The sequence below is a fragment of the Acipenser ruthenus genome, chromosome 1 (genome assembly GCF_902713425.1).
Source record: "Acipenser ruthenus chromosome 1, fAciRut3.2 maternal haplotype, whole genome shotgun sequence".
NCBI classification, from domain to species: Eukaryota; Metazoa; Chordata; class Actinopteri; order Acipenseriformes; family Acipenseridae; genus Acipenser; species Acipenser ruthenus.
In genome coordinates this window covers 67942395-67958780 of record NC_081189.1, presented here as the reverse complement: position 1 = coordinate 67958780, position 16386 = coordinate 67942395, and the positions used below count along the sequence as shown (strand labels likewise).

At 37.1% G+C, this 16386-nt stretch overlaps 1 protein-coding gene across 2 annotated transcripts; it reads left to right on the top strand.

Moving 5' to 3' along the window:
- Positions 1 to 2567: 2567 nt before the first annotated feature.
- LOC117420954 (dicarboxylate carrier SLC25A8-like) lies at positions 2568 to 15970 on the top strand. Of its 2 annotated transcripts, none has more exons than XM_034034762.3 (7): positions 2568 to 2676; positions 3266 to 3418; positions 3657 to 3864; positions 4183 to 4380; positions 5134 to 5235; positions 5430 to 5610; positions 14926 to 15970. In XM_034034762.3, the coding sequence occupies exons 2-7, from the start codon at positions 3293 to 3295 to the stop codon at positions 14963 to 14965; spliced, it is 855 nt and encodes a 284-aa protein (XP_033890653.3). In that variant the 5' UTR covers positions 2568 to 2676; positions 3266 to 3292; the 3' UTR covers positions 14966 to 15970. The 2 variants fall into 2 exon arrangements, with proteins under 2 accessions (XP_033890653.3, XP_033890650.2); XM_034034759.3 differs by lacking the exon at positions 14926 to 15970 and adding an exon at positions 5978 to 6899.
- The last annotated feature ends 416 nt before the right edge of the window (positions 15971 to 16386 follow it).

Genomic DNA, 16386 nt, shown 5'->3' with positions numbered 1-16386 from the left:
TTCTGAGCTGGTATCAGTGTTGAGGTAGTTTTCTGAGCTGGTGTCAGTGTAGATAAAGTTTTCTGAGCTGGCGTCAGTGTCGATGTAGTTTTCTGAGCTTTCTTCAGTGTAGATGTAGTTTTCTAAGCTTTCTTCAGTGTAGATGTAGTTTTCTGAGCTGGTATCAGTGTAGATGTAGTTTTCTGAGCTGGTATCAGTGTTGAGGTAGTTTTCTGAGCTTTCTTCAGTGTAGATATAGTTTTCTGAGCTTTCTTCAGTGTAGATATAGTTTTCTGAGCTAGTATCAGTGTCGATGTAGTTTTCTGAGCTTTCTTCAGTGTAGATGTAGTTTTCTGAGCTTTCTTCAGTGTAGATATAGTTTTATGAGCTAGTATCAGTGTCGATGTAGTTTTCTGAGCTTTCTTCAGTGTAGATGTAGTTTTCTGAGCTTTCTTCAGTGGAGATGTAGTTTTCTGAGCTGGTATCAGTGTTGAGGTAGTTTTCTGAGCTGGTATCACTATAGATGTAGTTTTCTGAGCTAGCGTCAGTGTAGATGTAGTTTTCTGAGCTGGTATCAGTGTCGATGTACTTTTCTGAGCTAGCGTCAGTGTAGATGTAGTTTTCTGAGCAACAAAGCTGCAGGTAAACCTACAGGTCTTGACAGGTGGTATTCAAGCCCCGAAACAATAGTTACAGACATTGATATGCTGGGCAGGTTGCGTCCCACAGGGTGTTGGGTTTCACCCAAAAGATGTGTAATCTAGTATTTCTTACCAACAGCAGAGCAAGCAAAGTCAACCCCCCTTCAATAGGAGGTGCAGTTTTATGATTCTATTGCGTCATTTAATCAGAAGTAAAAAGTTACATTTCTGGTTTCACCAGACAGGCTTGCGGTTATAATATATATGAAGAAACAGCCATTGAGGCAATCACATCTTGTGACAAACAAAGATGGGACCCAAGGTTATACCAGTTCATCTTGGTCTCGTTGAATCAGCTCACTTATCTTGGCACACATTAGTGGGGGTTTGTCTACATGCAAAGTTACATGATTCACAGGTTTGGGCTAAGCTAGGCATAAATTCGAAAAGGCCTTTTATTAAACACAGGAAAATCACACAATGTTCAGAGTTTCAATGATTTCTCACACATTTACCATTTAAAGGGGCACATAACATTATTATAATTTATATAAAACCTTACAACACCCAGTCTATGCGCACAGGAAAATAAGGGACAGGTGGCTGGGCAGACTCACCAGGATTGGACCACACAGCTATACCATGTGCGATATTGCTGACAAAATCTTGAAGGATGTGGTAAATTAAAGGGAGAATTATATAAAAATTATTGTGTATGTATAGTGGATATATTGCATTTTTTATACAAATTACCCTTTTTTAAGATGTCATATTATTCTGATAGTGCTAATTCCACTCAAAACCAGTGATGAGGAAAGTCTCCGAAATACCTCTTCAATATTGTTTATCAATCAGATGCAATTTCGTATTTAATTATGGATTTTTGTAGGAATGCATATTAAACAACGATTTACTATATGTTTTTTATGCAAATGCTAAATAAATAGTATTAACATTTCATTGTATTTATTTATTTCCAGAAAACTTTTAAAGTACTAATACTGTACAGGCTTAAACATCTTATTGTAAAAAGTATAATAATATTATTAACAGTGCGGTTAGTTTAATATTATAGACAGGGTACTCCCATTTTCATCATTTTACCAAAAACTGTATGTACCTTCTCAGCAGTGCAACCAATGCTTGCTCAATTCGCTTACTTTCAATTCGTATTCAGACTGAACAGCGTTGTTCTGCTGCTGTGCCTGGCATCCACTGCTCCTCTTGTCTCTCTCCCACATTCTGATTGGTTCCTGTTTTTTTTTTGCACACCCCCTCTATCATTGGCTGTGCTGGGTGAGCCTCCACAGCTGGTGACAGCGTGCTGAAACAAAATAATGTGGAAAGATTTGCTGGCACATCATAAAACATTTACTTGATCAAATAAAAGTATAATACATGTAATATAATATAATCATAGTTAATGATGAAAACTATAACTGGTGTGACATTTAAAGTTCACAAGTATTGCCAGCAAAGGTACTATCAACGCTACCATTTGCATGAGTTTTTATAATATTATCGTTATAATTTTATCCTTATATCATATTTTTTATTTATAGCCTACTGATGATTTCTTTTTTACTTTTTTAAATTTTTTTAGAACGCTGCAATGCATATATTTTAACATTGTGATTTTAATAGAATATATTTATGCATCATACAAACATTTTTTAAACTTATAAACTGTAGATTAAACACTGTTGATTTGAAAAGCTGTGTTCAATGAATTAACAATGACGTCAGAGAGACCACCTGTCAGACATTTCTGACCACAAATAACAGATCAAGAGGGTATTGAGAAAAAAAAAAAAAAAAAAGCAACAGTTAATAATTATTGAGAAAGCTGAGCCAAACAAGTGACTGGACTCTGGATACCCTGTGCTATACTTACCGGAGGACAGCCCCGAATAATGCAATAAAACGTCATGATGGGAACTGTTATAAATGAAGTTAAGACAAGTAACTGGTACTTCACTTCAGTGTCTGGGAGGATCACCTGAGCTTGATAACATTCCAGTAAAAAACGGTTTGAATCCATTGGACTTTTTTTAATGTAAGTGTGCTTATTACAATTCACATTTATTTTTCATGGGAATAGTCATGGTAGTATTGTGTACAGTAGTCTAATATTATATGTTGCTGAATTAAAATACATGAAAATGAGGCCTTCAAAGTGCTTTGTAAAGAACATATTTATAATATTGTTGATTGTTGTTTGATAGGTTAATAACTATACTTGTTGGTTTACAATAGTTATACAGTATTACTGTTGTTCATTATTTCTTCTGAAAAACAGTTATGGGTTCCCTGTCTAAAAGTTTGTTTGCTTAAATTAAGAACAGTTTTAAGTTACTTAGCACTATAGTGGATTCTCCGAAAAATATGAATGCAAAATATACTACTGATCTGAAATTGTAAGTCGTGTTGCCTGTATAGTGTATATGTTAATGTCCCGACTTGTTTGTTACTTATCTTCAAGCAGTTTTTAATTATTTTAGAAAAAAGTTTGGAAAATAGTCCTGGAGCAAAAAAAAGCTTGGTACATCTGTTCTCAAATGTTCAAAAACACAGAGCCAGATAGATGTAAGTTAAAGAACATTTTAAAACACACTAGATATTTATCAAGTGCTTCTTGGTTTCAGAGCTCTCCTCCCTCTAACACTTTCAAGATGGTTGGACTGAAACCCTCGGATGTCCCCCCTACTCCAGGTGTGAAGTTCCTCAGTGCTGGAACTGCTGCCTGTATAGCAGATCTCTTCACTTTTCCACTGGACACAGCTAAAGTCAGATTACAGGTAACACTACACCTGGAACATCAGTGACCTGTTCATGCTGAATACGAAGGAGCCGGTCTAAAAACACCTACAATGTTTAGCACAAGCACACACACATGTTTGCAAATGTGTAGTTCAGTGATAAACTTGGTATAATTCACTTGCAGACTGGTAAATAGTTTCTAGTTATGGACCCAACCATTGGTTGTGTTTTTCCCCCTCTGCTGGCACTGTTTACTGAGTTAGCTTTCTATTTCAGATTCAAGGTGAGAAGGCAGCTGTTGAAGCTGCTAAGAACATCCGATACAGTGGAGTGTTTGGGACCATTGCCACCATGGTTAAAACAGAAGGTCCAAGGAGTCTCTATAATGGATTAGTAGCTGGACTGCAGAGGCAGATGGCCTTTGCTTCAATCCGCATTGGCCTCTATGACTCAGTCAAGCAATTCTACTCCAATGGGAAAGAAAGTAAGTTCCAACATTAACCCTTTGTTAAACCTGTAGAACCCAATATGAACAGCATATAAAAAAAATACAAAAGCTAACATTACAGAGTACTAAATATAATGGAAGGGCGGAAGATACATTTTTGGCATAACAATTACAGTAATGTATAAAGAAGAACAGTATAGACAGTGAAACACGATCCCTAGTCATTAGTAGGTCCTTTTTAGACTTTTTTTCTTAATAAAATTAAAAAGAAAAAACAGCATAATTTTGGTTTGTTTTTTACATCTCAATTTCTCTTGACCCTGTCATAACCACTTGTGGATGGGTTTCCCATAGGTGCTGGAGTTGGAATCAAGATCCTGGCAGGCTGCACCACTGGTGCAATGGCGGTGTCTGTTGCACAGCCCACAGATGTGGTGAAAGTCAGGTTTCAAGCTCAGTTGACCCTTAGAGGTGTTGAGAGGAGGTACAAGGGCACCATGCAGGCCTACAAAGCCATTTTCAGGCAAGAGGGGATTCAAGGACTTTGGAAAGGTAAATAGCTTTTTAGCATGGGACAAAAACCTATATATATATATATATATATATATATATATATATATATATATATATATATATATATATATATATATATATATGCTACAAACTACAAGGAACTATTCAAATACTGGTACTTTAGATATTGGTAAGGCTATTTATTACACACATTGTATTGTTATTATGGGTGTGTTAAGTAACTGAGCATTTTGAAGCAAGAATTTTCCAGCTCACTCAGATCACCGATGAAATCAGCTCTGTCGTGCCCTGAGCTGCTCAGGTGGAGCGGAACTGAGCATCCCATTAAGTGGGTTCTTTCACTGAGCGACTCTGAGCGGCTCAGTTACTTAACACACCCACACTGTATTGTGATTGGACCTGGCAGTGAGGTTCCATGATGATTATTCTAACATGAGAAATATTGCTGCAATGTGTGGATATAAGGCAACCAAAATGTTGTTAAGAGGCACCATGCGTGTTTGTTGAGATTCTCTCTTAGGTGTTGCTTATATGGTTTGAGAGAGCAGGAATGGGTAGATGCTGTAGACTAATTTGTGGGATTTATTTTCAGACCAGTTTGGCACAACCATATTCTTCATGAATGGGAACACCTCTACAGGTCTTTTCATCCAAACTATGGCTAGTGTTAGGATTTTAAATAAATGAATCAATGTATGCCATGACTGTAACAACACATCTATGCTTATTTTTAAAAATAAACTTCAATATTAAGAGTTTTTTTTCTTTCAGGCACTCTACCAAACATCACCAGAAATGCCATTGTTAACGCCGCAGAGCTTGTAACTTATGACATCATTAAGGAGACAATCCTCAAGTACAAACTGTTGACAGGTGAGTGAATGTATTATTACACTATATATATTACAATGACGAAGGCTGCGTTAGCAAAAATGTTAGACTTTATTCTATACATATGAAACTGAGTATCAATGTAACCTGGATGTTCTATCTTCTTCATTGAAGGCACATGCTAAAAGCTAAAGTAAGATTGGTGGTTAAACATGTTTTTTTTTTCTGTATCCCAGATAATTTACCCTGCCACTTCTTATCGGCTTTTGGAGCTGGGTTCTGCACCACAATTGTTGCCTCTCCAGTTGACGTTGTAAAGACCAGATACATGAACTCTCCCCTGGGGCAATACAAGAGCGCTATCAACTGTGCCTGGACCATGTTTACTAAAGAAGGACCAACAGCTTTTTATAAAGGGTGAGTTTACAATAGATGGGCAACTAATAAACAAACACCAGAACATACCTATTCAAGACATCATCCATAACTATAAAGGTAGTATATTTAGTTAAATGAAACACATGTTTTGACTGGAAGTCAGTGAGACAGATTTCTAGTCGGTACAAGCCAAGAAAACAGCGCGATTAAAAACAGTGCCTTTGACAGAGAAAAAACAGTACTTTGAAGGAAACTGAAACTACAACTACTGAATACGTTTTCATTAATTCAATTTGGTTCCCATATGTCTGGTTTCAATGTTCATGCTGCTAACATACAATTCATAAGGTGCACAAGAAACCATAATATTCTTCTCTAAATTATCATCTATCGTTCTCTTTTGCAGATTTGTTCCCTCATTCTTAAGGCTGGGTTCATGGAATGTAGTGATGTTTGTGTCCTTTGAACAACTGAAAAGGGCAATGATGATGTCCAAGCAGTCTTTGGAGTGTACTGCATAAACATTCCCTCCTATTGAGAACAATACTCCCCAATTCAGAACCTAGGGGTTATATTTTCTTAGTTGCAATCAATGTATCTGATGGAATGATAAACCTGAGTCTTGAAAAAAAGACTTGAAAGATATTAGAAGAATATCCTGGATTCCAGCACTCAGTGGAGACTGTAGATTCAATATCACACCTTTTGTCCACGTAATCTTTCACAGTTTGAAGTGAAAACATACCATTATAGTGTCAGAGCAATATACTTTTTGATTGCTTGTCAGATGGTAATTACTCTTTTGTAAATGAGGAAAGAAGGTTATGCATTTTAGTTAATGAATTTGTAGACTGACCATAACCCTGTAGTCCCTTATTAGTCCTCTGTTTTACGAGGATGGGGGTTTTAATCCCTCTTAGGCACAGGCAGTTTATTAGGGATCTCAAGTTGACTCTTAACTGGTGCAACACAGATTTCACTTTTTGTTCAGGAAACAAAAAAATAAATTAATAAATAAAGAATATATAGTTCATTGCAAACTGCTTTTAACTTATGTGCACAATGATCCCTGCTTGTACTGGCCGTATAGATACCCAGCTCCCAGTTCCCTGGACAGCATACCCGAAGAGGGAACTAGAGCGGGTGTATCGTGGTCTCACTGGCCACACTGTTCTGAGGACCAAAAAAGTATTTTTTAGTATGTGATGTACTACATAGACATAATTGAGAGAACGTTTAGAAACTATGGAGCCTGTATAATGTGAAGCTATTGAAATATGTATTTATATTGAAGATTAATTGTAATAAAATGTCAATTTTTATCAAAACTTTTGACACTTTATTATATTCATAGACCATTCCTCTACTTAACTTCTATGACATTTTTGGCTGGCAACCTTAATCATCAACACACAGTTCACCCACATGGAAATTAAAGACAGTGAGCTGAACATCAGCATTTAAAAAAAAATGGTAATGACTTTTGGAGAAATGAAAATACTGTAATGACCTCTCATCATCATGCTTGGGGCAGCCGATCTGATTAGAATCAGTCGATTGAATGGGACGTTATCAAGCAAAATCATCCCATAGGAATGGGCCAGTAGGTACAGTACCTACTAGCCTCCTAACCCCTAAATCTATCCTCTACCCCCAAACCTAATGTCTACCACTAACATAATCTCTACCCCTAAACCTATCTGTGTTACTATTAAACTAACTGTTACTATTATTTCAACACCGCTTGTTTAGCACCCTCTAGTGGCTACTACATCTGACGTCCATTAAAGAGTTTGATCCGGACCTACTCTACCTGTTGGGAGGCTAGTAGGTACCTACTGGCCCATTCCTATGGGATGATTTTGCTTGATAACGTCCCATTCAATTGACTGATTCTAATCAGATTGGGCGCTTGGGGAATGGTTGAGTTTTGGAGCATCCTGAGCCACCTAAAGCTTTCCAGCAACAACAGAATTTCTTTGGAAATCTCCCATTTTTATTTTACTATTACTGGGAAAGCTTCCAGCAATTACATCTAGAAGACTGCATTTAAAGCGCATACATTGATTTGACAGGTAGTGGCACTCCAGTGGCTCTGTGCTTGTAATGGCTGATGAATTCCTAAATCAAGTCTATTACAACATAGAGGTGCAACTACTGTAAAATTAGCAGGTGCCAAGAGATTTATAGAATCTACTCTGAATTGATTTAGGTAAAATCTCTCAGGCAAGTGGGGCTACCATTTAAGAAAGCATGTATAGTTATAAAAAGTAGGTCTTTAAAATAAGTCAAAATATTCTAGTGATGGTGACTAAGGTTGATATTAAAGAATCAGAAAAATAACTTTAAGTGAAAATTAACAGCTGTTATAGACCATAAACAAAAAGACTAACGCTGTAAGTTTAGAAAATTAAATTATTGAAAATATTGACTAGGTATATTTCATTCCCATTTAATCAGTGATTGAGTAACTGTTCTACACTCTCTGGGCCCTATTTAGCAACGTTCGCAAACCCCAAAGGCAATTGTAAAACACTTCTGCGGACAGTTAGTGCACCAGAATCAGACGCACGTGTGGGCAAACAGACTTTGCCCACCTATGTGATTTAGCAACACATGTTTTTTGCCCACTCGGCAAGTTAGCGTCAGTGCTTGACATGGGCTGAACTTGAGGAGGTTTCCATAGCATTTAAATATATCTGTAAATCAATTTGAGATATCTTTATTTCATTTTTAGATATCTCTAATTGATTTATAGATATCTTAAAATGAATTTTAGACATCTTAAAAACTGCACAATTAAAGATATCTGTAATTCAGTTTGAGATATCTTGAAATGATTAGAGTCTATTCAGTAGTTGAGCCGCCAGAGGGAGCCATCTTTCCTGCCAGGGAAAATCTCATCTTCGAACAAAACACAGCTGTGGAGATGTATACTATGTTTTCCTGTAGAGCACACTGCACTACTTAACTATGCTCTCTGATTTGATCACTTTGCTGCAGTCTTTCTCCAGTCCGGCATTTATTTAAAGCTTTCAGAAAAATTTAATGAATTGGGAGACATATTTTGGAGCACAGTGGTCCTGATTCAGCGGCAGCACTCTGGTACTTCAATTAATTCATTAGCTAAGACTGTGGAACTTCTACCTATTCCCATTGCAGCTGTCCTTGTGCTAAAGTATAGTATAGGAGGCTGTGTGGTCCAGTGGTTAAAGAAAAGGGCTTATAACCAGGAGGTCCCTGGTTCAAATCCCACCTCAGCCACTGACTCATTGTGTGATCCTAAGCAAGTCACTTAACCTCTTTGTGCTCTGTCTTTCGGGTGAGATGTAGTTGTACGTGACTCTGCAGCTGATGCATAGTTCACACACCCTAGTCTCTGTAAGTTGCCTTATATAAAGGCGTCTGCTAACTAAACAAATAATACTAAAGTACCAACCCCCTTTGGTACAGAACCATTGCATTGAAGATCCAGAGGTAATGCTTTTTTTTTTTTTTTTAACCAAAAGCATATGCCTGTGGTTGTCTGATTGAGACATATTTTCACCTTTACAAATGGTACTATATGCCAAAGAAATTATACTGAATGGTAATTATGATTATAACTGTACATTAAAACATAAATTATATAGGTGTAGACCTCTTACCTAGCCAGAAAGGCAAAGTCTGTAGAGGCTGGTAGAATTAGTTTATGTGGCTTCTTTATTGTTCAGTTATAGTTACATTGGGTTCACAGATATATGGTAGCTCTTGCGGCACGACTGCCATTGCCATCTGTTGGTCATCCTGCCCATTGACCCCCTGCTTCAACGATGTCAGCCCCCCCTTCTTCAGTGATGGTAGTCTCTCATTCCTCCTCTTTCTCAGTGATGTCAGCTCCCCATCGCCCAAAGCAGAGCAAACGTTCAACTGGTGGGAAAGAAATAATGGATAACCATGTAACCTATTAATTGCAGGTTGGTGTATTATATAAAATGTGTACAGTGTATTATTATTATTATTATTAATAATAATAATAATAATAATAATAATAATAATAATAATAATAATAATAATAATAATAATAATAATAATAATTTATTTGGCTGACGCTTTTATCCAAAACAATTTTTTTTGGTAGCCATTTATACAGTTGGGTTTACTGGAGAAATCTGTAGTTATGTTCCAGTAGTTAAACAGATGAGTAGTTATGTAGTTTAACAGATGAGTGTTTCATGCATATTATGTGTTAGAGGTCAACACAATTACAGTTCAAATACAACTCTGGATTGCATTGGGTTTATGTTGTCACAAATACATGTCTCATGCATACTTGTGTCTTCGCACATTACTATCCAATAACATACAGAATGTGGCTTTGTACTTCTCTCTATCTTGTCAGCATTTACTGTTATATGTACATGTATTGTAGTAGGAAATAGGAATATTTTTAGATAGTTAAAGTTGCTGGTCAGTAGTAAAAGCCATTATCATCATGTTTAGTTAGTGTCCGAGCTACTTTCACCTGTTTTTTTTTTTTTTTTTTACTGTTTTTAGATTTGTGGCTATAACCGGTACATGTCATACATTACATGAATGTGCACACACTAGGCTTCCATAAAAAAGTTAAATAGTCTGAGACTCACCCTGTTTAATACAGATAACAAAAAACACATGCTTTTTAGAAAAAAAATATTGTTTATAAAATGTGTTTTAGCATGGTCAGCTCAAATCTGACAGTGTACAATGAAACTTCAACATGTAGGGAACATGGAAAAAATGTGAACACATTGGATAATAATTAAAGGAATTATGGCCATATGTACAAAAGGGACCAAAAGCAACCAAAAAAAAAACAAAAACAAACAAAAAAACACACTGAGCAATTGAAAAATGTGCAAAAAGAAACAAAAATGTAATACTAAGAGTGAGAGGATGGTTATATAAATAACCATTAAAAAGCCATTTAAACGGTTTAATTAGCCTTACGAATTATTTAACAATGTGTCCCGGTTTTGAGCTTTGAAAATCTGGTCACCCTAATTCATGTACACTGCAGCCCCATCAGAAGGGGTCCGCATTCTGCAAAGCCATATGTGTGCAATCAATTGCCCCCAACACTGATGGAAATTGACGTATGTTATAAAACAAATCTTTTTTTTTTTTTTTTACGCTACTGTTGCTGGTCAGTGGGAACATTTATATAATTGCCTGCCTTATGAACTAACGCATCTGTTACCTGATGCAGGACAGGCTGGCTGGCCCCAAATATGTCTCCTTCAGCTCTTTGAAAAGACCCTGTGCATAAAATTCCAATACCATTAATATTTTCATATGCACAGTAATAAGTGGCTTCTGCCTGACGGGCTTTCCAATTCATTATTTAGTACCTCGCACAAATCTAATATTGCTGCCAGTTCTAATCTGAACCGTTGCATGATGTCCTCGTCAGGCAGGTTCAATAAGTGTATGCGTGGCCTATATTTTCTAGCTCACAAATGTCGTCTGACATTTCGTTATTGTTCACAGTGCAGTGCTGCAGGCTCATAGTGCAAAGGCTGAACTCGATCCTCCTCATTTATTACAGCAATATTAGCGGCAATAGCAACAACAGCGACAGCATTGCCAATACATGCTACAACACCAGCGCACAAATCCAAGTTTACAATTACAGTGTGCAGTTCCTATGGAGACCCCTAGGCTTCTGTGCTTTTAGGGCAGACCCGACCTGTCGGAATCATGGAAAAAGGTTTCCTTAAATATTACTAAAACTTTTGAGTATCACTTCAAACTCCTTAATGAGCAGTTAATGATGGGATAACAAGCCAAACAGTCAGAATTGTGTCACATCCTCTGTGTTTTCAAAATCTGCTTTGTTTCATACCAAACTCTTTCGTTATATAGTCGAGGTGTGTAAGAAGTGTTTTGTGTATCGCAAGCATTCATTAAACGTATGTTAAACGTGCCTGATTAAGACATTTCGGCACTGACAGTTTGAGTATAGAGTCCAGTATTCCAAGTGCGGTCTCACCTGTGTATTTTACAATCTCTTCATCACTTCCATGGATTTGTACTATACACTATACACTCAAACATTCTGTTTGCCTTTTTCGATTGCTTTCCTGCACTGTGTGGTTGCTGACAGCGTCTGCATATTCAAATTGTTGGTATAAAATGATCTAAATATTTCACAAATTTGTTTAATTCGTGGTCTTGTAATATTACTGGATTTCATGTCCACAGTATTTCACTTTTTTATGTGTAAGTGTAGTGAAATAACAAGGAAGCACTGTATGATTTTGTGATCTTGTTACCTGCTGAAAATATGTGCCATTCTATTTTTTGACAGATCAAACAACATTTAACAACAGGTTAATTTGGTACAGATTTTTGGTTACAGAATGCAGGTCCTCTGATCTGCTGCATTATTATCATGGTACATTTTCTTATGAGTACAGTGCCTAATATTGATTAAACAGACTTTGTGAACTAGGTTTAAAGACCTATTATAAAATAAATAAATATACATCGTCATAGTTAAATATAATTTGAGAATGCCATAGAATTTAAAATGTTTATCTCCTTAAATTGAGTGCATAAACGCTTTAGTCATTTTTAGTTATATGTAAGTCAGTTTATTAAATATGAAGGGACCTCCCCCCCCAGGCATATGCCACAAAAGTCCAAAGAATTGTAAAGATCATACCATTCCATGCAACATGACATAATTATGGTTTTCATAAAAATGAGTAGGGTATAACTAAAAGCAGAATACTACAGCTAAAATGTCTCCACAGAATCTCTTTTAGCGATTCACTATTTTCCTGTTTTTTGGAATGTGTAAAATAAATAAACAAATAATAATAAAAAAAAATATGCTCTGACAGGATATTTCGCCTTTGCTCAGGCTTAGTGCACACAGTTTCATTGCTTCAGTGTGCACTTCTATCCCTGCAATTCTCAAACAATCTGGATGCATTTTGCATCTCAATTCAAATGCCTGTGCCCAATGGCAGTAGATGTTCCTGTCATAAGTGCAGTAACCAGGAGACAAAAGAAAATGTCTACTTGTATTCGTCAGTTAATTAAAGCTGCCAAGCTGTCTTTTTTTTAATTTCAAGTCAGCCTGGTGCCAGTGAATATTAAGAACCCTATCATTGTTCAGTGTTTGAATTATTTTTTACATTGTTCACAGTGTTCACATGGAACAGCCGGTATGCTTAGGCAGCATGTGGCCAAGATAAAAGAAAAAACAAACAGAAGAAAAAATACAAATAAGGTAATCAGACCTTGTTTCATTGGCGGATAGTGTTCTTGTTGCAATTGATAACACCTAACAATAACATTTGTGAGATTCATCTTAACTTGACCTTCTACGGGCTCAGACACACAGTGAGTGGCCCTGGCCAGGGTGTCACACTGGTCCCTGAGTTCGAGAGGTCAATCACTGGGTGAGGAGGATATGTGTGGGCACAGGCCAAGGTAGGGCATGACGGGTCAAGTGTACACGATCGATGTTCTTCAAGTCATCACTACCTTCATAGTCCACAGTTCATTGTTGACTATAATTTAGCTAGGCTGTTCAACTGGCAAGAGATTCCTCCAACGCCAGGGAACAATTTAACTGTGGGTGACGTTCATTCAATCGAATATCTGTAGGTTGAGGTTTTAAAGCGTATTGATGGAGGTCTTGCTTAATATGCATCAACAAACTATAGTGTTTCTGTTGAACTTGAAGAGCATACCTTGCTTTTCTCAACTCAGCTCCAAATATACGAGGTACAGTATTTCATTCAGGGCCTTGAGGGGTTTAAGGGGTTCAAAAACCCACAATAAAATCTATTTTTAAGGCATTTGTAAATAACTTGCTCTATAATTACTATATACCCATTGCTATATTTGTTAAGCAGTTGTGGGGATTCCACAATTTCTTAATGAGGAGCTTGGTTTGATCGCTTTTGTAATTTCTAAATGTCCAGGTCACCATACTAGCCCCCAAGCAGCTCCCTCTGTCCCCTCTATGTCAAAATATTAGATAGATGAAAGTGAGAAACATAATCTAATGGGACAGGGGCTGATATAGCTGTATATATTTTAAATAGGTAGGAAAACAGGCTTTATGTAGCTTTCCCTGCTAACATCGCTGCTGCATTCTACTAAGTAAATAATCAGGCTCCATTCATTCATCTGCTTTGTATGGAAGCGGCCTGGTGCCAATTAAAAAAAAAAAAAAAAATTTATGTAGGACTTTCTATCTCCTATGTAGGACTTTCTATCTCCTATGTAGGACTTTCTATCTCCTATGTAGGACTTTCTATCTCCTATGTAGGACTTTTTTATCTACTACGTAGAAAGTCCTACTTTATATCTCCTTTGTAGGAGATAGAAGGTACTGTACTTCAATCATGTGCAATTTTTCCTATTGAATGTCTAGAAGTTATCAAATGTTTTATATTCCATTACCTTCCTTGTTAATATTAGGATGTACAGTAATATCAGGTTATAAATATTATACAGAATTTTAAAACCAATTAAAGAGTAAGTACTGGGAGCTTTCATTTATTATGTATTATTATGTATTATTATGTATGGGGCACTCGGGACAGATGGCTAGCTGGCGACTGTGTTGCGTTGTCAGAAGATGAGACAGATTGAACCAGCAAGTTGTAAGTCACAAGGATGAGTGTGCTTGTGTTGTGTGTGCTGGTGTGCCCATTGCATGCAGAGTTAGATAGCTGGCGGTCCCCCAGAGCTAGATGGCCGTACCAACAAATTGGTGGATGTTATTGCAGTCTGGAAACCTGAACTCGAAGTTCCTGTTTTCCAAACATAACTCTGCCACTTTTAACCTAACCTCAGCTAAAATCCTTTTTTTTTTTTTTAAAGCTCCAGTACAAGAAGTGACATTCACCTCTGCCATTTGTATTATGTGAATACTTCTAGTATTTTTTATACCAGCATGTGTCTCTTTTGATCGTGTCAAACAGCACAGTGGCTTTATAAGGTGAGCTCTTACAGTATCTGGCAGAGGGGCCACATGATTACTCCAGCAGATTTTGTTTTTTCACTGAAGATATAAATGTGCAGCAAACAAAATATAAGCTTGCTCTGGCTTTCAATCAGTAGCTGGTTTTAGGTATGGAGGGGGGGGGGGGCATTTATTGACCATTTATAACCCAAGTCAAATCACTGGTTCAGTAATATCTTGATATCCCTGAATATATAATTAAAAAGGCAGATGCTTGCAGTTATTCACCTTTCACCTTTCACCTTTCTGCACTCGGAAATCAACTTTTTTATATATATAGTGGGGTGTTTATTAATAAATAAATAAAGATTTCCTGTTCAATTCTGCTTTCTGTTCTTCTCTTGCAGGAGCCAGCAGGTGCATTCCTGCACAGCAGCTGTGTCTTAGCTGGAGGAGCCAACGGCTATCTGCTGCTCAGTGTAGCTGCCAGACAAGAAGAATCAAGTGGGTTTTTTTTTCCATTTGTACACTTGCCTGATCGTTGTCTCCCACTCCAGCAAACTGCTATTCCGCCTCACTGCGTTTGTCAGCAAAGAGTCACGATTACACCCGGAAATCATTTAATGCTTTCAGGGCACTGCACAGAGACATGACCCAAGGTGGCAAACTCAAATTTCTCTGATATAGTGCGTCAGCAGTAAAAATCTTGTGGCCTGTGTAGTGCTAATTATATACCCATTGTCAATACATGTAAAAAGTCAAAATCAAAACAGGCAATCTGCAGTCCAGGAATACAGACAGATGCCTCTAGAAGCTGGCTTGATTAGCAAACACAAGACAAGTATGGTGTTCTTCACATTTCATAGACAAAATAAAAAAATTCCCTGTCCCAAAAACAAATATGTACCCCGTGGCAAAGGCTTACATAATAATTTTAAATAATTTTAAGACCCTGGACACTGTGTCCGTGTGGAGTGATCTACATGGATAGTATGTTCAATAAGTTATTGTGAAAATTCAGGCAAACTAGATGTAGCCAGAATACTGCTTAAGAATATAATATTCTAAGAACATCAATAATATACAGTAATTAATTTATATACAGTTTCATCATAAATTGATGAGTAGTTCTGAAGCTATAGCCTAGTGTAGGTATACTTCACATTTTGTTATGACCAACTGATAGCTAATGGACCAAGGAATTATATACTACACCGTTGACTGCTTGACATGTCAGATGGTTTAACTCTGTTGCACATAACTGCCTCATGATTATATGCCTATGTAACAGGGTGATGCTGGGTGCATACCGGCGACCCCGTGCACCACAAGCGAGCATCTTAGCCACAATGTAAAAGAGCCGGGCTCATCTGCATTCGTGGCTTTAGAACTCTTAATCTCATAATCTCATCTCACCGACATGGAAAGGGACAGAATCCGTAATGGCATCCGTAATAAATCCGTTACCATTACAATATTTCCTGGTAATTTCCTGGCTATCATTTCATCGTTTTCATGTAGAAGGGGGCTGGTGGGATATTTTGTTTCCTATTGTCAACAGTAGTGCATTTGGGGGAAGGACAAACAGTTAGCATTAGATACCAGTTTTTGTGAAATTTATGTTTAGCCAATATGTATCTTTTACAAAGGGTCATAAAAGATAAGCTTGCAACACTGCAAAAAGAAGGAGCATGCGAGAACTTTTATTAAGACCCATTCAATTTTGCAAAGAAGTTATTCACCAGGGAGAAAAATGGCACACTAAAAGCAACTAAGTCTGAGCTGGAGAGATACCTCGAGGAAACGCACACAGATTAAAAAAGGCAGGAGCCTATGTCAGTTCCTTCAGACATCCCACCTATCAATCC